The sequence below is a fragment of the Pristis pectinata genome, chromosome 7 (genome assembly GCF_009764475.1).
Source record: "Pristis pectinata isolate sPriPec2 chromosome 7, sPriPec2.1.pri, whole genome shotgun sequence".
Taxonomy (NCBI): Eukaryota; Metazoa; Chordata; class Chondrichthyes; order Rhinopristiformes; family Pristidae; genus Pristis; species Pristis pectinata.
In genome coordinates this window covers 80,159,116-80,185,902 of record NC_067411.1, presented here as the reverse complement: position 1 = coordinate 80,185,902, position 26,787 = coordinate 80,159,116, and the positions used below count along the sequence as shown (strand labels likewise).

The 26,787-nt window shown below is 39.4% G+C and overlaps 2 protein-coding genes across 4 annotated transcripts in view; one reads left to right on the top strand and one right to left on the bottom strand.

The window, feature by feature from the left end:
* lmnb1 (lamin B1) overlaps positions 1-18,339 on the top strand; it is a 32,654-nt gene extending 14,315 nt beyond the window's left edge. Inside the window, 9 exon segments of the mRNA XM_052019537.1 lie at positions 1,208-1,231; positions 1,233-1,379; positions 3,736-3,861; positions 4,232-4,452; positions 8,057-8,282; positions 8,368-8,472; positions 14,045-14,164; positions 14,534-14,629; positions 17,478-18,339. Coding sequence (XP_051875497.1) covers positions 1,208-1,231; positions 1,233-1,379; positions 3,736-3,861; positions 4,232-4,452; positions 8,057-8,282; positions 8,368-8,472; positions 14,045-14,164; positions 14,534-14,629; positions 17,478-17,519 — 1,107 coding nt within the window. The 3' untranslated portion in view covers positions 17,520-18,339.
* A 1-nt stretch (position 18,340) lies between these two features.
* The window catches only part of LOC127572366 (E3 ubiquitin-protein ligase MARCHF3-like), a 77,208-nt gene continuing 68,761 nt past the window's right edge, over positions 18,341-26,787 (bottom strand). For 2 of the 3 annotated variants that reach the window (XM_052019539.1, XM_052019538.1), the window contains exon 5: positions 23,779-26,289. In XM_052019539.1, the coding sequence (XP_051875499.1) occupies positions 26,131-26,289 (159 nt within the window). In that variant the 3' untranslated portion in view covers positions 23,779-26,130. Of the gene's footprint in view, positions 18,530-23,778; positions 26,290-26,787 lie in introns of those variants that run through there. The other variant, XR_007956622.1, reaches the window with a different exon arrangement.

Sequence of the window (26,787 nt, the reverse complement as noted above, 5' to 3'; positions counted from 1 at the left end):
ATTTGCTACATAAATATCATGGCTACAAGAGCATATCGGGGACTGGGTATTCTGTAGTGAGTGACTTGCCTACTGATGCCCCAAGGCCTTTCCATTAACCATAAGGTGCAAATCATGAGCCTGATGGAATACTCACCATTGTCCAGATAAGTGCTGCTCCAAAAATTCTCAAGCAGCTCTGTACCATCCAAGATGAGCAGCCTGCTTGATTGGCACCCCAACAGGTAGCCTAAACATTCATTTTCTGCACCACCCAAGCACAGTGTGTATCATCTACAAAATGCCTTGCAGTTACTCTGCCTCTGGCCTCTGACCCATGACCTCTGTCACCAAGTAGGACAAACAGTGGGTCCATGGGAGCATTAGTGCATGCAGGTTCCCCTCCAAATTGCACATCTGGATCCTGGTAGAATTCTCGGATCTGGTCCCATCAGTTCTGAAGAAATGACAACCTATCTCCAAGAGGATGATGTACAACTTGGAAAACATCCCATACATCTTTGTGCTTGGTAGAGGTTGAGGAGGAGCGGTGAGTTGTTGCAGATTATCCCTTGATGGCTTTGGGATGCAAGAGATGAGTCGTCATGCACAGAATGCTCTACCCCTCACCTGTTAAGTTTTCTAGTTAGTGGGGACTCTTCAGGATATTGGTGGACAATTCACCCCATCAATTTCTCATTCTGCAATGAAAGATGGTGTTGGGTGAAGTGGGTGGGTGGTGGACGGCCAAATTAAAACAATGGGAGCTTGCTTATGATTTTTAATGGATTATATTTTCTGTCATGAGGGAAAGAAGGTGGAGCAAGTGCTCAGTGGTGGAGGTGAAGTGAGGGGTGGGAGAATTGAGGATGTGGTGGCTGAGGTAGGAAAGTCTGCTCAATGAAGCAAACGTGGTAATTACTCAAATTTGAGTTCAAGTGCTGGGATAGATAAAGCTGCAGGTATGTAGCTTGGCAAAAGCCAAGCATGGACAGTTTCTAACAGCAACTTATAGCTTTCTTTGTGCATCTCTACATTTTTCTGAAATTAAATCGAATTCCCTGGACTTCACTGTTGTAATATGTAATGTAAATTTCATCAAAGCAAGCTCAGGCTTCCGTACTGTTGCTCAAGGCTATTAGAGCAACTTGTTTCATATTCCACTGTTTTCTAAATCCCAACCCCCTCCACCCCACCCCCCACCCCCCCCCCCCCACCAAAATCACAGGAAATCAAAGAAACTAAAAAGAGAACATGAGACCCGTCTGGTTGAGGTGGATACAGGTCGCTTGGTTGAATATGAGCATAAACTGGCCCAAGCTCTACAGGAATTAAGGGAACAACATGATCAACAAGTGAAAATCTATAAAGAAGAACTGGAGAAAAATTTCCACAACAAGGTAATAAAAATTGTTCTCCCATCATTTGCACCAAAATTGTGGATGGGATATTAATGTACATTACAGAAAAAATGTTACTCGGATTTAACATCTTTTGGATATGATTACGATAGAGAGGGTGCAGAAAAAATCACGAGGGTGTTGCTGGGACTGCAGGGCTTGAGTTGTATGGAGAGACTGGATAGCCTGGGATTGTTTTCCCTGGATTGAAGGAGGCTGAAGGGTAACTTTATAAAAGTGTATAAAATCATAAGGGGAATAGATAAGATAGATGGTCACAGCATTTTTCTCCAGATGAGAGGAGTCTAAAACTAGAGGCATAGGTTTAAGGTGAGATGGGAAAGATTTAAAGGAGACCTGAGGGACAAGTTTTTTGTTACAGAGTGGTGGCTATATGGAATGAGCTGCCAGAGGGAGAGGTAGAGGCAGATATAATTAAAATGTCCAAAAGACATTTGCACAGGTACATGGGTAGGAAAGGTTTTGAGGGGTATGAACTCAATGCAGACAAATGGGACTCCCTCAGGTAGAGACAGTGATCAGCATGGAGAAATTGGTCCGTAGGGCCTGTTTCAGCTCTGTAGCTCTACTTTTAAGTTTTTAAGCTCTTCCTGGATCTTTCAGTTTAGTTAGGTTTGTACCAGCTGGACTAGTAGATTCCAATTTTGAGTTGTCTTGAGTACGTCCTTGCAATTATTCCTTTGAATAATTTTAATCCGTTTTCAACATGTTCTTTCTGTGACCTAAATGTACTTTCTATGGTGGTGTCCTTAGCTGCTTGCAAAAGTCCAAAAGTCTTGTGCAAGTTCTATGCACTATTTGAAATGTCAAAACACTTTTTTTCTCTTTTAATGTGCACTCAACCTTAATGTATAAAACCAGCTTGTGTGTTTTTTTTAAATCACTTGAGGTTTTACTTTTAAGTTTTTCCAGACATACAATGGTAACTTCTGGCTTTCTGTAATACCTCTAAAATTATAGTGGGTGGGTGTTGATACTTGGGAATGCATACATCAGAACCTGCCAAGTGTGACATTGAGATTCCAGTGTTTTAGCATTCAACAAGCTGGCAAGAAATATTCCCTGTAGCGATTTTTTTTTTCTCTCTCTCTCGTGTTTCTTGCCAATGTTAATTGATCTGTTCATGATTCTAGATATTGAAACAAATTATATTATTACAATAATTAACAACATTTGCAATACCAAATGACATGGTGGAGTTGTAAGGAAGTATTGAATTTTCCTTCAATACTGGCAGAAAGGTATTTTTGTCCAAATTCTTTTGGTCTATTTTGATTTAAAAGCTTTTTAATGCTTGTTTTGCTTTCGCTAGATAAATAATCGAATCTTGCATAAATTCAGTTGTATATTTTAATTGTTTGCTGTTATCAATTATGGTTGGTAACACTCTGGAACTTTGTCCATTTCTAGCATTACCATATTTTGCTTTTGTATCAAGTGCTGAAACTTTACACTTCCTAAATGTGACAGTTGCAATGCTATCCTAGCTTGAGTCCCAAAATTCTTCATAATTGCACCAAGTCCCATTTATCCATTATGGCTTTTCTTATGGATGTATATTGGCTTCTGATTCAATAACGTCTGATTTTTTTTAAGTCGAGTCTCTTTAAATTCTTGCATGTCTTCTCCAGGTCTACAATCCTTGGATGGTCTGAGTTGGACCTCCTATGAGTACTTGATTTTAATTGATGCACCATTGTGGCCATGCCTTCATCTGCAGACTTCCTAAACCTCCTAATTCAGAAGCTCCTTAAAACCTACCTCTTTGACCAAGCTTCTGATCATCTACCTCAAGTTTTCTATGAGGTGCCTTGGGTCCTTTTACCATGTAAAAGAGACATTATTTTATGCAATTGATTACCAAAGGATGTTTTGATTGTGGCATATGGGCAGTATGCACCAGAAATGGCGAAGGAATAATGATGTAGTATTTTGAGTAGTATTGTTTTCCTTGTATCATTTGACTTTTTGTATAATTATATGGTGCTAGATGTAGTGCATGTTTTTGAATCTGTTTTAAGGATCATACTTTACACAGAAGAAACTCCGAAACATGAAAATAACAAATGTATTCCTTTTTCATTTGAATATAAATAGCAAGAAGTGATGAAAATTGTAAGTGTTAAGAATCTACTATTTCAATAATAGAAATCTTTAGATCAATCTAATCAGTAATTAGATATTCTTTGTTCAGATAAGCAGCAGATTTAAAATTCTTTTTAGCCTTAATTGTTTAATCTATGTAATCATGGCAGTCAAACTTGGGATAAATTGACAGCATTGTCCAAAACTTGATAGTTCTTTCAAGTATTGAAATTTTGGCATGTTTTTTCAGCTTGAAAATTCAAAGCTTGCATTGGAGATGAACACCAAGTCGGCCAAGGCAGCTGAAGAGGAGCTAAAAGAAAATTACATGAGGATAGAGAACCTCAGCACTCAGTTGTTAAACTTGCAAAAAAATGTAAGTCACTGCATTGGTATTGGTCTGTTGTTATTGTCACATGTACCATGATACAGTGGAAAAACTCTTGTTTGCGTGCCATCCAGGCAGATCATGCCATATGTAAGTACATTGAGATAGTAAAAGAAAACAATGCAGAATATAGTGTAGCAGCTACAGAGGGAAGTGCAGTGCAGGTAAGTAAAGTGCAAGGGCCACGATGTGGTAGATTGGCAGATCAGGAATTCATCTTTAGCATATGAGAGGTCCGTTCAAGAGTCTGATAACAGCAATCCTCTAGTCTGGTGGTATGTGCTTTCAGGCTTTTATACTGTTAACAATAATCTTAAACAACTATTTTAGCCAAGTTTTTTTTTCCCCCTCTACCTAGGCAAAAGTTTGGCAGGAAAGAGTCCAGGAGTTGGAAGAATCTCTGGAAAAAGAAAAAGATGGAAATCGGAGGATCCTGACCGAAAAGGAGAAAGAAATGGCTGAGATCAGAGCGCAGATGCAGCAACAGCTAAATGAATATGAAGATCTCTTGGATGTCAAGTTAGCTTTGGATATGGAAATTAGTGCATACAGGAAACTATTGGAGGGTGAAGAGGAGAGGTAAACTTGGGTTTGATCCTAACTTTGTAATACTTTTAATACTTTCAAATTTACGCTTTTAAAAGACTGTTGAAGGCCATATTGTCTAATTTCTTCCATCTATCCAGTGCAAAGTTCCATTTATTTATTACTTTATTTACTTCGGCTGCCTGTCTCCAATGTTTTGAGTAGTTTTTTGCAGAAAACTCACAGCATCTGATTATTATCCATTGACTTATGAAATGCCATCTTCTATTTGCTTTCCACAATAAAATGGAAAAAGTGGCATCTACGTACCATTAATCATCTCTGTATGATTTGATATCCCTCTCTTGTTGGGAGTCTCAAATTTTCAGAAAATTTCTAACGCAAGCAAAGTGCTAATGTTACAGTGCAGGCGCAGATGCTTGAGGTTTCTTTCTCAAACAAGAAGGACAGGTAGAATTTTACAGGAGCTTGTATGACTTTTGTTGTTAGTAGGATGCTTATTTGATATTATGCCATACTGTAATATCAAATGATAAGTAGCCCACTAACAACAAAATCAGGTCACTTGCCTACCTGTCTGTACTTCTGAAAATACATTTTTTTTTCCTGCATTCCTTTTATATTCTCCATCCTTTATTTTGTGACTACATCTAATGCTGTTGCTTTAACCAGAGTTAATGGAGATGATTGGGTAATTCCTCTGTTAGCCAAGTTTGCTAATCATGCTGCTGTAAATGGCTGAGATTGCAGATAACAATCCTGCTCACTGGATTTTCCAAAACCACCCCTTTGTGGAGCAGTATTGGTTTCTGCTGCTCTTTGAATAGTCTGCTTTTCTCAGGGTAAGTTGGTATTCTTTGCATATTTGAGTCATTAAACCTGCTCCACCACTGGCACATTATTTGACTTGTTTTTGTTCAGATTTTCAATTCCTCTTAAAATTGAGGATTGACCTCCATGATTTCAGAATGAGATGGAAAATCTTCTGAGAATCAGTCACTAGAATGCATATTTCCATCCAGTACAATTTTCATTTTAATGTTTACAGATTCTGAATTTGTTTTGAAAGTGCACATGCACTGATATAGTTGCCAGCCACTACTTCCTGTGGTGTGCCTGCTCTGGTTGACCATCTTCCCCTCTGGCACCCCACTGGTTGCTACTGTCACCTGGGAAAACGCTTGGTTTATACTCTGAATTGTAGAAGCATACAGCACAGAAATGGACCGTTACAGCCTACCTGATCCATTACTGACTGTGATGTCTATCTATGCTAATCCATTTGCCCGCATTAGGCCCATAAACCTCTATTCCATTCCTATTGATGTATCTGTTAAATGCCTTTTAAACATTGTAATTGTATTTGCCTGCATCATTACCTGTGGCAGCTCATTTCAAATATTCACCACCCACTGTTGGGGGGGGGGGACAATACTTGCCCTTCAGGTCTCCTTTAAAATTCTCTCCAGTGCACAGTGCACACCCCTCTTTTCCCCCCCCCCCCCCCCCCCCCCCCCCCCCCCCGCAGCTTAAGCCTGTCCCCTCTAGTTTTAGACTCCCCTGCCGTGAGAAGAAGATTCTATGCCGTTCATAATTTTGTAAACTTCTAAGGTCACCCCTCAACCTCCTATGTTCCAGTGAGAATAAACCCAGTCAATTTGTTCTTGTTACTACAGACCTCCATTCCAGGCGATATCCAATGAATCTCTTCTGCACTCTCTTGCTACCACACCTGTCCTTTAGTATAACAATCAGAGCTGTACACCATAATAATTCTAAGTGTGGTTTAACTAATGTTATGTACTAACTGCAAAGTGAAGTCTCAATTCTTATTCTCAGTGCCTCAGCCTATGAAGGAAATACAAAAAAAAAGTTTTGGGATTCTCCCTAATACTATTTGCTAAGGGCTTGGCCCCTTTTTGCTCTCATTTCTTTTCTCATGTTTTCTCCCTTACCACCTATAAACCTCAACTGATGCTTTTCAATCCCAATTTCCTATCCCTGACATGCTTCCTCCTCCTTCCTGATCAAACCTTCAATATCTCTTGTTAACCAAGGTTCCCTAAATTATCTTTTGATTGATGATTTGATCTTGATTCCCTAGATCACCTGCCATCTTTTCCTCTTGCTCTTACAGGGACATTCTGATTCTGAATTCTTCCTATCTCACTTTTAAATGCCTCCCTTCTTTCAGAAGTTGTTTTCTCCCCACCAGTCCCTGGCAGCTGTTCCCAATCTTCCTCTCCCATGGTCTTGTTTTACACCATCGAAATATGCTGCTGCCATTTTAGGGCCCTAACTCAATTACCAACTTTATTTTCCACGAACTCTGTGGTTGCAGTTCCACAAATGCATAAATCACAGCCTTGTCTTGGGGAATGAGGATGAGCATGTACAGTCCCCTCCCTAGTTGGACACTCTACCTACTGCTTCAGAAACCCTCAAATGCACATCCCCATCTAAGACCCTTGCACTGAGACAATCCCAGTCAATACAGGGAAAGTATTTATTTATACTCTATTGCTTTTTCGCCCTTCTATGATCCAGCCACATATCTGTTCTTTATTCCTGCTGGCTATTGGGAGGCCTATAGTATAAATTCTATCAAAGTAACCATTCCTTTCTTATTCCCAATTTCTACCCATTTATCCTCATTGGCCAATTCGTCTGAGATATCATCCCTGATCAGCAGTGCTGGGCCCCCCCCCCCTCCCCCCCCCCCCCCCCCCCCCCCCCCTCACACCTGAAACTTCTACATGCCGGGGACTTGAGCTGCCAGTTCTGCCTTGCCTCGACCATGATTCCAACAATATTATAATCCCATGTGCTGATCAATGCGCTCAGCTCATCTGTATTTTCCTCCAATATATATTGGGCTTCCACTTTTCTTATCTTCAGTCCTGAAGAAGGGTCCTGACCCGAAATGTCGACCGCCTGCGTTTCTTTACTGATGCTGCCTGGCCTACTGAGTTCCTCCGGCATTATCGTGTTTTTCATCATCCCCCTTGTGCTGTCTTTCCTGCCTCCGCCAACTCTCTTCCCACTGGATGCCCGTTCTATTTTCTATGTATGATTCTGGCTCCGCACCTGCGGCCCTTTCATCCTGCCTCCCACCACCTTGACCTCGCTAGTTTAAACCCTCCTGAGCAGCGCTAGCAAATCTTCCTGCAAGGATATTGGTTCCCTTCCAGTTCGAGTACAACCCATCCTTGAACAGCTCACCCCTGCCCCAGAAGAGACCTCTATGGTCTTAAGCCCTCCCTCCTGTACCAGCTCTTTAGCACTATCTTACTATTTCTGTACTCACTAACAAATGGCAGAGGGAGTGATCCTGAGATTACAACCCTAGAGATCCTGCTTTTCAGCTTTCTATTTAACTCCCTAAATTCCTTTTGCAGGATCCCATCTTTCTCACCCATGTTTCATCTTGAGCCAGGCTTTAATATGGCACATACTACATAACACCAAGGCTGTGTACTTCCAGTGTCTCAAAATCTCGAACAAAATAGTTAATGTATCCATTGTGTTGAATCTTAATCTTTTTCATAAATTTTCACACAGATTTTAAGTTTTGTATTCCCCAGTGGCAACAGTGCATCATGTAAATATTTTGAGGTGCTTTTTACTTTTGTTTCAGATTGAAGCTGTCGCCAAGTCCATCTTCACGAGTGACTGTTTCTCGTGCCACATCAAGCCGCAGTGTCCGCACAGCTCGAGGAAAGAGAAAGCGTGTTGATGTTGAAGAGTCTGAGGCCAGCAGTAGTGTTAGCATTTGCCATCATGCTTCTGCCACTGGGAATATTGTCATAGAGGAATTGGATGTAGATGGCAAATTTATACGCCTTAAGAACAATTCTGAACAGGTAAGAGTCAGGGGTGGGTGGGGGAGACTTAGAGGGTACATTAGGTGCAGGTTTTGTGTACTGATTTTTTTTTCTCTTAAAATAGGATCAACATATGGGTGGCTGGGAGCTGATCAGAAAAATTGGTGATGCAACTGCCTCTTACAAGTTTACCACCAAGTATGTGTTGAAGGCTGGACAAACCACTACTGTAAGTTTAATAAGATTCTTATTGAAATGCTCTGTAAAGTGACTGAGTTTAGTCTCTACTGAAGTGGTGCAAGGAAATAGGAGGATGGGAAGGAGCAAAAAACATTTTAATGAGATGTTTAAAAGCAAAAAATCAGCAGAGCTGCTTGGTTTATAATTGCTAACCAGTGAATTCTAAGATGCCTGGTCTGTGTAGGGACCTTTCCTTTTGGAATAAAAGACTTCATTCAGATCTTAATGCTGCATTTGGAAAGGGGTGCTCTGTGTGTATACAAACTAGATCAGCAATCACAAAAGAACCTATAATTTTGTGATGCTTGCAGCAGCTCCCAGAAAGTTTCAGTGAACTAACATTTCTAAAGAGCACCTTTCGGCGTATGGTCCCTTAAACTTCTCTTTAATCAACCGGGACCTGATGTGCAGATTTGATTTAACTTGGGCAATGGATTATTGAGAATACTGTGGAAGCGGAACACATTTTGTAACCCCCATTTTAACCAGTTAATACCCATTTGTTGTTTGTGCTCTGCTGCATCCACCTTGCAGAACCTTGCCCTTCATATAATGGAGTAGCTTTTAGCTGATTAGATAAAGTGTCATAAATTAGGACTATTACTACGTTGATAGCTTTGCAGTTTCTTCCATGTAGGTTGGTAAGAACTGCAATTCATAGTTAAACTATATCCAAACAGTTTGTCCATTGCTGCATAGCAAATGGTATATGTTGTGACTTTGCAACCAGGTAAGATGGTTGAACACATGCTTGTTCTTTGCTGGGTTACTGTCTGCCAATAGTTGTATTTAAGGTTAAAATTTATATTGTTAAATTATCTGTATCAACTTTAATTAAAATGGCTTTCTTAATCCTATGTAGGATATAAAATGCAAATAGGCCTTTTTTATACCCAACCAGTCTTGCTGGTATTTGTACCACTTAGCCATCTCCACCTAAGGTCTTTTATGCTTATCCAGCCTCCCCTTAAAATACATTCATATGGTTAACCTCATTACTCACCACTGAAGTAACAAAGTTTCTTCTGAATTCCCTATTTAATTCCATGGTGATGGTCATGTTGATGTTTTTAATTTTGCTCTTCCCCATGTAGAAAAGTTTTGTGACTGCCCTTAAAAAAACTTCATTTTATGGACCCCTGTTGGAGCACACTTCAGTCTTGTCAAGAAACTTGTGCTGCCCATAAATTCCTTGATAGCCTTGCATTTCTAGGCCCATCCAGATATGTTCTTTTTACAATATGTCAGGCAGACTGAACATAGTTCTCAATATGGTCAAACCGTGATCTGACGCATTACCTCTACTTTTCAGTTACATCGCTGTAGAAATAAAGCCCAATGCTAGGTTTGCTTTTATGACCTTTTATGGTCTGAGTTGCAACATTGATTTGCGTATTTGTACTCCCAATGCCCTTTTTACTCCCCAGCACCATTTTTGATTCTTATTTTCTAAATAATATGTCCCCAGAATACCTTGTGCATTATATAACCAATTTGCAAGATTATTTTGGAATTTTGTTCCGTTACTCATCAGTCTTGACCATCACTCTCAATTTGGTATTGTCAGTTCCAAAGCCTAGGTTGGTCACACATTATTATCAATAATGTGGTCCCAACAGCGATTCATTGGGATCTCATTGACATTCTGAATAGCTGTCATTTTTTTTGTACTGTCTGTCAGCAGTCAACTATCCATTCTGCTACAGATCCCTTGGCTCAGCATTTTCTGGCCTTGCTTTTCATCTTGTGTGATACCTTACTGAAGATCTTTTATTAATTTTAAAATGCAGAAATTGTACTCAAACTAGTGACCAATCTTATTTATTTTGGGCACATAAATACGCTATTCTATGATATAGACAGGAAGGGGGGGAGGGTGGGGATTAGTCGAGAGAGTGAAAGAAAACTCAGATTAGTGAAAACAAATGCAGATTAGTGAAAACTTTAACATCAATGGATGATTTCCATCTGTTATATATTGTTGGAAGTAATCGAGAACCAGTCAGTAACAGTCCACTAACTACCGACCAGTCAGTTTAACCTCTGATGGAGAAAGTTCTATAATTTTAACCCCTAGAGTTAATAGTTTGGGTGTATAGAGCATATTTTGCAAATTTGCAGGTGACGTAAAGCCAATGAACTGTGAGGAGAATAGTTACAGGTTTCATGGAGATGATGGCCGAAAATGGGTGGTGGATGAAAGATTAAAACTGTGAAACCTTAGTAAGAAGAGACATTTTAAAATGGGTATGAGAAACGAGAGATGGGGGGGGTGGGGAGCGGGTCTTTAAAAGGGATAGCAGGTTGAGGAAGTGGTTAAAAAGCATACAGGATCCTGAGCTTTATCAGTAGAGATATAGAATACAAGAGTGAGGCAGTCATGGTGAAGCTTTTATAAAACAATTTGCTTGATCACAGCTGGAGTATTATATCCTGTTCCAGGTGCCACACATTTGGAAAGATGTAAAGGCTTTAGAGAAGATGCAGAGGAGACTTGCTGAACTGGAGAGACTTGGGTAGAGCTCCTTGCAAGGGAATCAGGTCAAGTGTTTAAAAACAAGAAGGGTAAAGACATAGGGAAACTTCCCATTTCAGAATGTCCAGAGCCAGGGACATGGGACGCAAGTGATTGGCAGAAGAACCAAAAGTGACTTGAGGAAGAAACTTTATTACACAGTGAGTAGTTAGGGTGTGGAATGTACAGCTGGGGTAGTAGTGGAGGTGCATTCAATTGTATTGTTTGAAAGGGAGCTGGAAGGAAAGAATTTGCTGGGTGATTGGGGTGTAGGAATATCTGGATTGCCTTTGTGTAGGGCTGATGTGGACTTGCTGAATGGCTGCCTTCTGTTGCTACAACAGTTCTGATTCTGTAATTTATTTATTACAGAAATTGAAAGTTGATGCATTTAAAGTAACTGAGAATCTGATTTGTCCCAAAAGATAATTGAAAAATATACTCAGGCTGAGTTGAAAATAAATACTGTAAACTTCAAGCATTATTATTGTTCGGAGTTGTACAGCATAGAAGTAGGCCCTTCAGCCCAATTCATCCATGCCGACCAACTTGCCTACCTGAGCTTGTCCTATTTGCCTGCATTTGGCCCATCTCCCTTCCTGTTAATGAACTTCTCCAAATGTTTTAAACATTGCAATTGTACTAGCCTTTACCACTTCCTCTGCAGATTGTTCCATATGCCCACCACCGTCTGTATAGGGAGAAACCTGCCTCTTGGATCCCCTTTAAATCTTTCCCTACGCCCTCTATACCCTGGGGTAAAAGACTGACCATTCACCTCATCTGTCCCCTCAGGGTCATCCCTCCACCTGCTTTGCTCCAGGGAAAACAGTGTCAGCCTATCCAATGTATCCTCTTAACTCAAGCCCTCCAGTCCCGGCAACATCCTTGTGAATCTTTTCTGCACCCTCTGTAGCTTAATCACATCCTTCCTAAAATATTGCACAGAACTGCACACTATATTCCAGGTGTGGTCTTGCCAACATCCTACACAGCTTAACGACATCCCAACTCTTGAACTTGATGCCCTGTCCAATGAAGGCAAGTATGCCATAAGCTGCCTTCACAACTTTGTCTACCTGTGTCACCACTTTCAGGGAACTATGTACTTGTACTACTAGGTTTCTCTGTTCCATACTGCTCCCAGGGCCCTATAATTTTCTGTGTAAAACCCTGCCTGGGGATTTAATGTGGACAAGTGCAGTCACTTTGCACTTGTTCAAGTTAAATTCCATCTGCTATTCCTTTGGTGACTTTCCCAGTTGATCTGGATCCTGTTGTAACCTTGGCCTCTTTCACTGTCCACCACACCACCAATTGTGGTGCCTTTCACAAACTTGCTAAATATGCCACCTACATTCTCATTCAGATCGTTAATGTATATGACAAACAGCAGGGGACTCATCACTGGTCACAGGCTTCCATTCTGCAGAACGATCCTCTGCTACCACCCTGACTCCTTCCACCAAGCCAATTTTGTATCCAACTGGCTAGCTTGTACTGGATCCCATTGCCTTGTGTACCAGTCTACCATTGCAGAACCTTGTCAAAAGCCTTGCTAAAGTCCACGTAGTCAACGTCTACCCCTCTGCCCATGTCAGTCCTCTTGGTCACCTCTTCAAAACAAAATCAATTAAATTCCTCAGACATGATTTCCCACACAAGGCCATGCTGGTCATCTGCAGTTGGTCCTGTCTCAGAATCCCCTCCAGTAACTTGCCCACCACTGATGTTAGTCTCCCTGACCTGTAGTTCCCTAGCTTGTCCTTGAAGCCCTTCTTGATCAAAAGTATAGAATTAGCCACCTTCCAGTCTGTCAGGGGTCTTCCCTTGCTTCCCGCAATGTCTATGATGCACTTCATCAGGCCCTGGAAATGTATCCACCTTTTACTCTCCTCAAGATTGCCAGCACCTCCTTTGCTGTCCATTTTATTTCTTTGATCATTTTTTCTCTATCCTTCAACCAGCTTTCATCCAATCTATTTCCCTAAGTTAGTTGTATGCTTTTTTTCCTCCACTTATTATTCTTAATTATGGTGTGTTTATAGTCACTAGCTCCTTTTTATTCTCTGTTTCTCAGACAGTATTGTGTACTATGTACATACTGGATTAGAAAGAAGGTCCATATACACTGTAGGAACAATTTTTATTTATTCATTTTTGGGATGTGGCTTTGCTGGCAAGGCCTAGCATTTATTGCCAATCCTAAATTGCACTTGAGAAGGTAAGCCATCCTTTTAATCCACAATAGACCTGGTAAACTTGCACCCACTATGCTGTTGGATGAGGAGTTCCATGGCTTGGGTGGTGCATTTCCAGCTTTGTGGCTTGAAGGTGAACCTACAGTTGGTGGAGTTCCCATTCATCTGCTACTGTTGTCCTTGGTTATGGAGGATGCAGATGTCCTTTGTCTCTTTACCACTACCCCCAGCTCCACATACTTCACTCTTTTATCCAAATAATTACGGGATGGGAATCCCCTGTAGTGATTGGTTTTATTTTACTTGCGTTCCTACTTATTTTCATCCTTTTTCCTCCTTTCACTTCCCCTGCCACTAGCAGGTAGTCTGTAGTCTAACTGTATTGTGTAGTTGATCATTTATTACCCACCCGGATTCTATTGTTTTATTGATCCCAGTTACATTTTTCTCCATTTTACTGCCTTTGCTATCTCTAATAGATGCAGCTACTCCACCTTTGTACACTTTCCAATTCTTAATATCTTGCAGTCCTTAATTCTGCCCTGACTTTTCTTTAGCCATTTTGCTGTCATGTCTGGTTCATCTGTGTTATTGCAGGTTTCCCTGTGTTATTAGGGACAATATAAGCAATGCTGTGCAGTAATTCTATTTTTGTGCATCGTTTCACATTCCTATCATTTGTTTATTCATTGGGTAATTATATGCTTGGCTCAATTTGACCCATGTGTTTTTTTTTAAATTCAAGGAACTTATAGTAGACATCTCTACCATGAAGTTGTTGAAGTGTCAGCACCACGATGGTACTTTAAATCAGTTGTGTTTAATGTTCAATAATCTTATTGCAGATCTGGGCTGCTGATGCTGGTGTAGCATCTACTCCACCAAGCAATCTGATCTGGAAGAATCAAAAAGCTTGGGGCACTGGGGCAGATGTGAAAGTAACTCTCAAGAATTCTCAGGGAGAGGTAATGTTTCTTTTGATTACTGGGAGCGACTTGGCAAAATCATACCACATTTGTCTTTTAAAACTGAAAAGGATGGGAGATGTGGCTGTTTTCATATGAATGTAGTTGCACAAGTTTAAATGTATTGTCTCCATAGTGTTGAAAAGGGTATGATGGTATTGTGTACAATTAAATGAAAGTGCTATCAAATGTACTGAAGCTATCTTTGAAAAGATAGTCAGCTATGGGGACTACTCTGTGTTATTTTGCTTTTCTTAAAAATCATTATCTGTAAATTTAAAGACACTTTGCAGAACAGGAACTGCTGTGTTATCTATGGTTTTAGTTAAGTCTCATCTGGAAATTAATCTTGCCACTTTCTCTTTGAAGGAAATGGCTGAGAGAACCACAATCTTTACCACCACTCCGCCAGAGGAGGAGGAGGAAGAAGTTGAGATTAAAGATGAAGATCTTTTCCATCAACAAGTATGTTTTCCTCTTATTATTGAAGTCTTATAACGGAAATGTGGAGGAAGACCTTGGGTTAAGTAATCTGTTGCAGCAAACAAACTTTAAGTTTGCATCAGTAATGGAAAGGATGTCTAAGTGATTACACCCTGATCCATAGGTTGTAATGATGAAGTGGTGTTGGGAGACACATTCTCCCTGGATGTTGTTGGCCTTGTTCTCTCTTAAGTTAACCAGATGTTCAGAGGTAATGCTGGCAATGAGAGAGGCTCTGATGCCCAACCTTCTTCTTGCACAATAGTGTTGATGAAGGAAGAGAGAAACAACATGATGTTGCTGCTCTTACAGGACTTCACCCAGGCTGCTTTTGTATGATTGCCATACCGAAGGAGCATTGGCCTTTGAATACTCTTTTAGTGCCCTTGGTTTCTCCAAGTGGAAAATTTTAAGAGAGGCTTAAGCATGGTCAACCTTGGCATTGTCTCCAAGGAAAATAAGTTAACTTTTGACTGCTTTGTTTCCGGAGCAGTTTTCTCATTCTTTGAGATGAATATGCATGAGACATCCTGTTCCGAAAGACCCCTGCCTGGTCAGCATTAAACATTTTATTTGGGACAGTAGCCACCTTTCTTTGATTCATTTTATCTTGGAAATTTTCCTGGTGCTACAGTATCTGCACTTGCTACCACCTCCATTAGACACATATTGTACACGTTTCTTGACATGTTCAAAGCAGCTATGGCTGGCGTTGTGCATATCTGCATTTTCAGAAGATCCATGATCCCCATGTGCACTTGTAAGTCTTAACCTTGTTGGATCAGCGTTCATAAAGCAAAGAATGCCAGTATATCCAATAACTGATTAGATTGAAGAGGATGAGTCAAACTAATTTATCCCTTGTTTTTTTATCTATGACTTGCTGCAGACCTGGTCTGACTGAAATATCCTCCTTGGTATGGTAGTGCTGGTGCTACTCAAACAGTTTTGGTGATGGGTATTAAAATTTCCCACCAGTTTCTACATTGATAATCGGTTTATTATTGTCACATGTACTGCAATGCAGTGAAAAGCATATTGGTAAACTACAGAGTGAGCTGTTAGCTGAGTGAATTGTAGAACAGCATCACTGAAATGTTATGATGTAGAAGGAGTCTATTCAAATCATCACTTCTGCCTGTCAAAAAAGAGCTACCTACCCCTGTTACATTCTTCCAGCACCAAGTTGTTAGCACAGTAGTTCATGGCTCTTCAAGTACACATCCAAGTTCTGTTTAAATATGATGAGGGCTTGTGTCTCTATCAGCCTTTCATACATCGAGTTCCTAGCAACACCTGGATGAAAGAAAAACACCCTCATCTCTTTTAATCCTTCTACCAATTACTTTATGACCCTGGTTTTTGACCTCTTTGAGGGGGGAAATAAATCCTTCCTATTTGCTCTGTGGGGCTCCAGATAATTTTATGTATCTGTTGTCTCCCCTTAACCTCCTCTCCCCAAAGAAGAAAACTGTAGTTTATCTGACTTTTCCTCAGCTGCAATTTCTCTATCCTGGCAGTGTCCTTTAAATTTCCTCTGCACTTTCAGTGCATTTGCATCTTTCTCAAGCTGTAGCCTAACCAGTGTTGGATATAGTTCTAGCATTATTCCCCCTCCTCTTCTATGCTTTCCTATTAAAATAAAGCATCCTTTGTCTTTCTTGTCAAGGATCTGTGGATACACACAGCAAGGTTCCTTTGGTCCTTCACACCACTCAATATCTCTGCCATTTATTGTGTATTCCCTTCCCTTGTTTCACTTTCAAAAATTCATTATGTTGCACTGTTCTGGATTAAGATCCACTTGCTACTTTTGTCTCCAACTGTCCAGCCCTCACTACAGTCTAGAGCTTTTCTATTTAATGTTAATCTCATGGGTAATTTTTGTACCTGTAAACTTTTTAATCATCTCCCTAATATTTAGGTTTAAGCCATAATATAGATAACAAAAAGCAAAGAGTGAATTACTGAGCCCATTAGAACATCGCTGGTAATAGCCTTTGAGACAAAAGTGTGTATAAACTATTCTTCCACTTCCTCCCAAGAGGATGATAGATAGAAATAAGCAGATTTCCTTGCTCCTGATTGACCTGATGCCAAGGGGTCTGCAATTGGTGTTGTGGACCACACAGTATATCACTGTTTCATCACATTTGGTGTGTTTTGTCCTGCTTGTGTATTGGCTCTTCCACTTCAGACACCCACGTATTTGTGAGAGGGATTTTGTAAAGCTAGGAGTGAACTGCCTTGCCGTACCAACTTTTGATACCAGTAAAGGACAAACCTGGCTTTTGAGAGTCTGGAGTTGCACATAGGCTAGACCAAGTTATGGTGGAATATTTCCTTCAGGGGTATTAGTCAACCAGTGTTTTTGACAGATTGGCAGTTTCATGGTTAGTTATTCATATTAGAATTTTCTTTATTTCCATGTTTAATTGACTGGATTTAAATCTTCCCCCGTTTGCCATGATTGGATATAAATTTGGGTCTGTGAATTGTTAGTACACGTTACTTGATGAGTAATCCATATACAACTGCTATGACACTGCTTCTAACCATCTGACCCTCCACCGAATGGAATTGAGATGTATATCACTGCATTTCTGAATTGCGGTTGAATAAGACCTATTGTAATAATGCTGCTCCAACAGCAGAAAATGCTGAGTTTTTAATACCCTCGGTTACATTAGTTGATACCAAATGTAATCTTCCTGCCATCACTACAAATAATTGCTTAATTTTCATCTTGAGTGGGGGGAGAAAACAAATTGTTCTGCCTTCTGCTAGTTCACTAATGCTAAATTGTACATTGATTTTCTTTTGTTTTTAGGGAGATCCAAGAGCAGCTAACAGGAGCTGTGCAATAATGTGATCATCTTCCAAGACCATTTCTTCAAAAACTTATTACTGCCTATGTTAAACTTTTAATATTTAGAAATTCAAAATATTTTTGTATTTCAGTAATTTGTATTTTAGATATTTTGTTAATTTCTTTTTGTACACATGACATGGTTCAGGACTTTTTTTATACTATTACTGAGCATTTTTAGAACATTGCAAGGACTAGAATTTAACAAAACTTAATGTGAATGACTTTTTAAAACTACAGAAGATGTTTATCTGAACCTGATTACAGATGAAACCAATGAAAAGTAATTTGGGTATTTGCAAAAACCAGAGTTATTTTGGGCAGCTTGCAAATGTTACTGGACCTTGAATTAAAATCTGCAGCAGGAAAGGGGTGAATAGGCATTTTTGGTAAAGACTTGTAAATTTATAAATAGAACAGCACTGAGCTTAATCTTAATGTCTTTTTTTAATTGTTAATGCCAGGTTGGCCAAAATGTACCACCAAAACTGGGATGAAAATTTGTTTTGTAGTGTTCCCTTTTAGTGGAGGGGAATATGGTATGCTTGAATGCAGAGGTTTTAACGTAGTGGTGGCCTACTTGAATTTTCATGGCAAATATAAATAAAACATGTTATTTTCTGGAGTTGAATCTGGATTTTTAAACTTAAAGGCATATCAACATTGTTCTGACTAAAATCGGCACTGTACTACCATCACCAGTGCCTTGAGTGTTTCTAAACTTGAATATGGCCTTAATGGTATTTGCAGCTTTCTCTTCTCCACTTTCGTTCTGGTTTTCAATATTTATGATAGTAGGCTCTGCAGGTTAAGTACATTGATAGGATTTTGGTGTTGTATTATGTTTGTGGAAAGTTAAAATTTCTATTGTAAAAACGTGGGAGAGGGATTGAGGAGCATTTACAACTAAAGGATGAAGATGTTCCAATGCAACTATTGTTCATGAAGGTTGTGATATCTCCTAATCTCTGGCCAGAGAGAGGCAGCAACAGCATCTGCTTCTTGAAGAACACCTGGATAAAGAAAGCCACATGAATTTAATTATCTCATTTAGGGACTTTGACCCCCAAGTTCTAGGCACGCCAACCAGGGATATATCAGCCCTGGATCTACCCTGTCATGCCCCCTAAGAATTTTGTACATTTCAAAGTGTTGGTCATACAGCACAGAAATGGTCCCTTTGGCCTACCATGTCCATGAGATCATCTATCCCTAGTTTCGGGGAGAGTAAGCCCAGTTTGTTAAAGGACAAGCCTGTAGCCTTCAATACCATTCCTAAAAAGTATCTCTCCTACTTACTGCAAATGTTATGAAATTGTTCATTTGTATTGGATCAGAGTGGCGTTTTGCTTTTGGCAGCTTTCTGAGAAACTGGATTGAATATTCTGACATCTTGCCAGCAGATCATTCTGATTAATTAGTCTTGAAGATGAAGATACCTTGTGTGTTAAAACAGGCATTTTAGACTGTTCTCCATGCATGATATTGAGAAATGGGCTGATTGTTTCAGGTAGGGAGCTGCTTGTACTTTCCCAGATAACTAATTAGCAGTAGAGGGTGTGTAACTGGTGATGACCTGTTAGGTAAGTATCTGGAACTTTACATTTGTTCCCAAATACAAAATAAATGTTATTTTATCGGCAGCATGGAAGAAGTAGCTACTGTCCTTGCTCAGTGTGTGACACAAACCAGCTGGACTGAAATCTGGAGCCAGGGCTCAAAGATCAGAGTGGCTCAGTCGTCTTTTGCAGCCACCTGAGGGATCTTCCATGGATATTTTGTACTTGTTTATCTTTCTAGCTGAACATACCAAGGATGCATTTGTATGGGCACACACAGTGCCTGTTGGGATGTGTTTTGGGTGTAGTGAAAAAGTGTGGTGAATTGTGTTGTGGAGTAAAATGTTTTGTAATTATTAATCATATTTGTAACAGGACTGTATGTAGGAATACAGATGGTTGTAAGGTTTGGTATGTGAATGATGGGGCTGGTGAATTGCCATTTCTGCAATTCTTGCTGTGAATCATTGGGCTGCTTACAATTTTGGACATGACTGCATACTTCCTAGTAGTTCCAACTGTATTGTTTGAATTTGAGGTTTGTTTAGTGGTATCTTCACTAGCCAGCTCTTTATACCTGAGGAATTGGCTGCTTTGTGAGTGCTGTTGCTTTCTGCTGATATCTGTAGTGTGGCTGTATGTTGCCATGTGCACAATGTATTTGCTCTTGCATCCATGGAAAACCTATGTCATTTCCCCACACCTGAGCGGGGGAGTTGGGTGTATTTTTCTCTTCTGGAGGAAAAATAATACATCCTCCATCTACTGGCTGCAGAAGACATTAATGATGCAGGTTCCTTTCAAAATGTAACAACTCCTAGTGTAGTAAAGTTTACAACCACTCTTATTTTAGCAACTGTAGTCAGTAGTGCCCAGGTCATGGTTTGTGCAAACTTCAAGGATCCTCTTAATTGTTGGGTTGTAAATAAATATAGTAGAAAATTGCAAGCAGTTTTTCTTCAATTTTTATTCAACAGATGAGGAATTTAAAGTTCCTACTGCTGATTTTAATTTAAACTGCAATGGGGGGGGGGGGGGGGGGGGGGAGGGAATCCATTTATTTCAATAGCCACTAGATGTCACTGTGGGCCTGTTTCTATCTTGAATTTGGGGTATTTTTCCAGTTTTTCATTTATTGTATTTCTTAAATCTTAGCCTTTGACTGCTTTGCTTCTCTGACAAGTGCAATGCCTTCAGTGTAACCAGGATAACTGGAGTGGTGGGCTCTCCTAGCCAAAAGTACATCTTGCCCAGTTTTTTTGCCTGCTGGCCTTTTGTTACTGTTTGGACCACTTCTATAAAGCATCCACGTCAAGTACAGATCTCTGCACCAATTTAGTTATGTTCCAGGTCAAATATCCTTCATCAGAACTGAGAAAGAGAAAACAACTTGGTCTAGGTGGCAAAGAAGGTAGGAGAGGGCAAAGGGTATGTCTGTAATAGTGAATTAATGTAGCCATCAAACTGTATGATGTGGACACAGCTGCAGATGCTGGAATCTGGAGCAACATACAGGATGCTGGAGGAGGGCAGTCAGCATCTGTAGAGGGAACAGTCAATGTTTTGAGTCAAGACCCTTCAAATTGGTTTAATGTCACGTACTGAGGAAGAACTTATTTTGCATGCCACCCATACAGCTCATTTCATTACAATAGTGCATTGAGGTAGTACAAGGGAAAACAATAACAATACAGAATAAAGTTCTTTAGCCTCCTGGGGAAATAGAGGTGCTAGTGTGCTGTCTTGGCCACAGTGTCAACAGGCTATCAGTGATGTTGACTTACAGGAAATTGAAACTTTCAACCCTCTTGATGTGTGTTGTGTATTCAGACCCAACTTCCAGCATGTACATTTGCTGCATCACAGTAGGACTATTGATATTTTCCTCCACAGTTGCCAGGAAATCTGGGGCTCCTATACTTACCTGTTGCTGTCTCTGGGGCTATTTGGCCAAGCAAGATCAGCCTTGCAGATTTTGCTGGAGGAAGTGGCAACAGATGGAAAGCTGACCACTTAGCAAAGTGGACCTAGTAGGTTGTTCGCCCCAATAAATGCAGAAACATTTGTTTACTTAATACAAGTGGCAAGTAGTGATACCTAATAGACATGCTGGTAAGGTAGAGCTGGGATATAGAACCTGACTATCTCCAGATGGCATCAAGGAAAGGCAACAAATGGATGGGGGAGGAGGTTGGAGGCAGATCCAAAAGAAACTCTTTGAATAGTGTGTGAGAAGCAATCATAGGTGTTCCATTAGCTTCAGCAGAATAGATGAGAAACAAAATGCTGGATGTGCAGGGATCAGGCAACATCTGTGAAGAAAAACATTTTTCTGATTGACTTTTATTGTGGGTAACACTTCCAATCCTGAAAAAAAAATTCTTAAGCAAATAGAGACTAGAATGGGGAAGATCAAAAGGAAAGGCCCGAAAGCATGGAAGGTAGGACGGAATGAAGGATGTGGGGGAACAGTTTGGTAAAGGGACAAGAGAAAGGTAGTATCACTGGGAACTCTTCCTACTACTAGCAGGTACATTTCTAGAGTTAGTCTAAAAAAAATAACTGCAGTTATTGAAGGTGGCAGGTGCTGGAATAGAAAGTCAAGTCTCTAATGAGAAGTTGCACCTGCATTTCTGACACCAAAGGAAAAATGCATCCAAAATCATGAATGGATTTTAATACAAGTTTTCCATTAGCAGGATAGGGCAAAAATACAGTGGCATGCAGAAGTTTGGTTCTTTTTGTTGGAAATCTGCACCCTTTTTTCTCCAAACATACTTTGCTCATTGTGGCCAAAAAGTTCTATTTTAACTTCATCAGTCCACAGGACTTGTTTCCAAAATGCATCAGGCTTGTTTAGATGTTCCTTTGCAAACTTCTGACACTGAATTTTGTGGTGAGGACACAGGAATGTTTGGAGAAAAAAGGGTGTAGAATTTCATGAACATCTGGTTAAACGCAGGGGTGGATCGATCATGCTTTGGGCTTGTGTTGTAGCCAGTGGCACAGGGAACATTTCATTGGTAGAGGGAAGAATGAATTCAATTAAGTACCAGCAAATTCTAGAAGCAAACATCACACTGTCTGTAAAACAAAAAGCTGAAGATGAAAAGAGGATGGCTTCTACAACAGACCTCAAAATCCACAATGGACTACCTCAAGGCACAAGCTGAAGGTTTTGCCATGGCCCTCACAGTCCCCCAACCTAAAAATCATCAGAAATCTGTGGATAGACCTCAAAAGAGCAGAGCATGCAAGACTGCCCAAGAATCTCTCAGAACTAGAAGCCTTTGAGGATTTTCACCCATTCTTCCTTGCAACCAAGAATTGAAAGACTCTTAGCTGACTGCAGAAAGCATTTACAAGCTGTGATACTTGCCAAAGGGGGTGTTACTAAGTACTGACCATGCAGGGTGCCCAAACTTTTGCTTCAGGCCCTTTTCCTGTTTTATTTTGAAACTGTAAAAGATGGAAATAAAGTAATCTTGCTTAAAATATTAAAGAAATGTATCATCTTTAACTTTGTCTTTTGGAAATCAGGTCATCTTTTACTTGCTTAGCTGTTCACAGTAACAGAAATTTTGACCAGGGTGCCCAAACTTTTGCATGCCACTGTATACAGCAGCAATGATCAGGAATGTGTTACCCAGATGTGATGGATACAGATTCAATAAAGGCTCAATCATGCTGAGGTCCAGTGCTCATGCACTGCAGGGTGGTAAAATGGGGCATACTGGCATCTAACCTTGGGCAAGTCTAGGGGTAGTGTACAAGGGTATTGTTACTTGGCTGTTGGTAACAGCTTTAGGTTAGGTTAGCCATAAATAGTGCACCTGGCACAGACCCATTTACTTGAAAGAGGGTCACTAACATTCATCTAAAGACACGGGAAGTTTCTGGGAGCTGCTAGAAATAGCTGTGTAAATTTAAAATGCATTTTGTACTTCACTCCAAAGATACTCATTTCATATGCAGATTTTGCAACAACTAACTTCAGTACTCCAATTGTGTTTGATTCCTCCAAATGAAATTTAGCTATATAAAGAGTACATTACCATGATTGAATTATTAATTTTGGACAGCCTTTCAGTCTGGATGGTTGTTGGGGAATGTGAGTTTAGGCCAGTAAGCCAAACATAACATTGGGAAAATGCCAAAAGCAGTGCTAAGAAACTAAACAAGACATATAGAAAATTAAGTGTCAAGTGTAGTCAACATGGTTTTATGAAAAGGGAAATCTTGACATATTTCCTAGCAGTTTCTTTTGAGGATTTAAGAGTGATTGATAAAAGGGAACTAGTAGTTGCAGTGGATTTGGATTTTGCTCGATAAGGTGCTGTGAGTTTGCTGCACAAGACCACATGTCTGAGGTAATAAATGGGGGAAAATCAGCTAATGGAGAACAAAGGGTAACATGTGAGATGAAAACAAAATGTTGGAAACACTCAACCAGCTTCTGGGGAAAAAGAGCTAACATTTCAGCCCTGATACCTTTCATCAAAACAAGGAAGAGTAAACGAGTTCAATGCTCTTGATTCTTTTGTAAATGGCAGGCCCTTGTTGGAACCATTGAATGATATTACAAATACTGACACCCATATTTTCATCGTTCCAAACAATAAATTAAGTTGCTTCTCCTTGTGTTCTGATAATTTGCATTAATTAGTCATTAATAGTTATGATTTTTTAATGTTCTTGGTTAATAAAGAGAAATTATTACATTTGCACAAGTAAACAGCACGGAAGGAGAAAATACTTGCACAAAACTATTTTGCTCCATAGGATATGATGATGAAGTTATGACCACATGTTTGAGCCACATGTTATCAAGAAAATGCTAATCTTTCCCTTCATGTCCTCCAACTTAGCTCCCAAAAACAGTGATTTCTTTAAAACTAAAGTAGAAATATTCTTATACAAACTCTCAGCTGATTTAATATAGCATGATGGATGGCATCATTCTTTACAAATTTCCCTGGAGGTAGTAATTCAGTGTTGAGAATCAACACTTGTACTTACAAGGGAACATAACTTCTTTCCTCTATTGCTATTATCCCTTGTTTTGCATATTTACTTTATGATAAATCTCTATATTTGTTAAAAGTGTTATATTTAGACACTTGTAGGTGTCCAAATCACATGCAACATAAAAATCAATGTAACCAGATGGAAATACTGCCCATCTTGAATGCTTGTTCCACTTTTTATTACTTTGATTGTGGATAACAATTCATCATTTCAGAAAGTGATTGTGAAGGTCACACATTTGGAAAGTGAAACTGTCAGAATTAAAAATACTATATACCAAATCTTACCTCAAACTATGAGAATCTGCTTTCAGTTCAGGCTAATGTGCTCTTTTTGAAAATATAGCTCTAGCAAAAAATATCTTGAACACTAAATTAGTTACATGGATAAAATATTGAATTTGATTCATAAGTACAAAGGCATAATAAGGTATCTTATGCTAAACCAAATGCATTTGATTTAATTTCTATTAGTAGAATAAATATTAGGAATCTGCACTTCAGCATAATTGGGCATATAATAGGAACCAACAATGGGTTCATCAGAAATTTGAACATTAATTACAAACATCAATTAATTGATGACCTCCAGCATTGGTGTATTTATATAATGAAAATATTCAACACTAAAAAAAATTACATCAGTCAATGTATTACATCCTAGTGTAGTACGGCTTCTGATAAAACAAAATGTAACTCAGGCCTTTCATTCTGAACAGTCAGATTTGTTGTAAGGTAATTAAAATGTTTAGTAGTCAATAGGGAATAGAGTTGCCAACTGAAGGCAAGGATTAAAGACATTACTTAAATAGCTAATGCATAGTGATACTATGATCAATATAAATTTTACTAAAATATTTAAATTTAGCACTGATCCAGTGATAGAATCTTGCTGTCTGTAATTTAAGTTCAGACAACAAATTTCTATATCTTTTATAGAAAAAAAATGGAAGTGACATGATGTTACAACTTCTGGAAAATGACATCAAATTCACAGCAACATCAAGTATAAAACCCAATTTGAGGATAAAAAGAATCCAATTAAGTACATTAATTAATTTCATTTTCATTTAGCAGGTAAATATTTAACTAACATTTACCACCAAGTCACGTTTGGTGAAAAATATTACACTTCTTTCTTGGGGGTATGTCACCAGTATTTCATAAGTTACTCAAAAAATTCATTAGCATTAATCTGTCACTCTGCAATATGGCAGTGAGAGTTTTGGTTGTGGGCCCACAGCTTAAATTCAGTAGTGTGAGACCAAGGCTTCAGAACTGCACAATGGCAGTGCACCACGCACAAAGAAAACAGTTAAGTACTGGGTTGGATGTGAAGGTCACCTATGAAGCTACAGTAGCTGGTCTCAGTTTGGTGGGGGAGGGCGAAGAACGGAAGGAATAGTAATCGTCAGTCTAAGAGGTACCAGGATTGTGGCTGATTAGCTACTTTAATGACATTTTCTTGCACTGGACCCATCTCCCTCAATTCCTGTAACATTAAGAAAGCCATTGACCGCTATTTTAAATGAAAATGACTGAGCCTCAATAGCCCTCCAGGGTGGAGAATTTCAGACTCATCAACCCCAGTTTAAAAATTTCTCCTCATTTTAGTACTAAGTGGTCCACCCATTATTAAAACTCAGCTGAGGTGAGGGTGCTCAAAACTGCTGCATTTCAGAATGTGAACAAACGTCTCCCAGTATCGCATAAGCAATGGTATCACTACATCCTTATTTGATGCAGAAAATGCTTCAATAGCACAAACTAAATGCATGGCTGGCTGTACTTGGTAATAATGACTGCAATGAAGTGAAGTGATTTGACCTGGAAACCATTGTACTCACATTCCACTCCACATGAACAAAATTATTTTTCCTATGCATGATGCTGATAAAATGATACTACAGTGACTTATTTGCTTAGAAAGTTTGTGAAGTTAGGCTATATTCTGAAGAAAGGTTGCATACCAAATGAATCCTTGGCTGAAGCTCAATTTTAAATCCAGAACTATGAAATTGGCAGAAGTTACACAATTGTCTCTTTTGAGTTCCTTTTCACTGGATGCAGACCAAGCAGAAATTGTTGAGTAGATGATGCATCTGATGTTCTTGGGATAAGCAATATTACTCTTTGATTGGTTCGACGCCACTCATTATACAATCGGCAGTGGTAACGGAATGAAACCTGATTTAAAAGAAAAATCAGTCAGTAAATTTCCCCCCATATTCCCACAGATCAATAGCAGAGAAAAGCTAAATGCAAAATCACTCCTAACCCAAAAGTCAACCTCTATGCTGCTATCCCATATTATGTTACTAGTAATCCATAGACATGAGTTCAAATCCCATCATGGTACCTGGAAAATTTAAATTGTTGATTAAGTACTCAAATTTACACTAGTAATGGTGAAACCATTGGATTGTGAGACATGGACGGAACTCAGAGGGAAAGTGCAAAATATCTTGCATTTTCCTCTGACATTTAAGTGGTTAATAAGTGTAATAAGTAGATAATAGCAATGATTATAGTTGCTGCCGTACAATGGCTACTTGTATACATGCACTGAACTGCAACAGACAAGTTAGCAGTAGATGGGAGCACATATTGACTCAAGGAAAAATCTTTTGATAAATGGAACATTTAATTTGTTAGCCAGCTGTTTGCTCCAAATGTTTAGTAGAT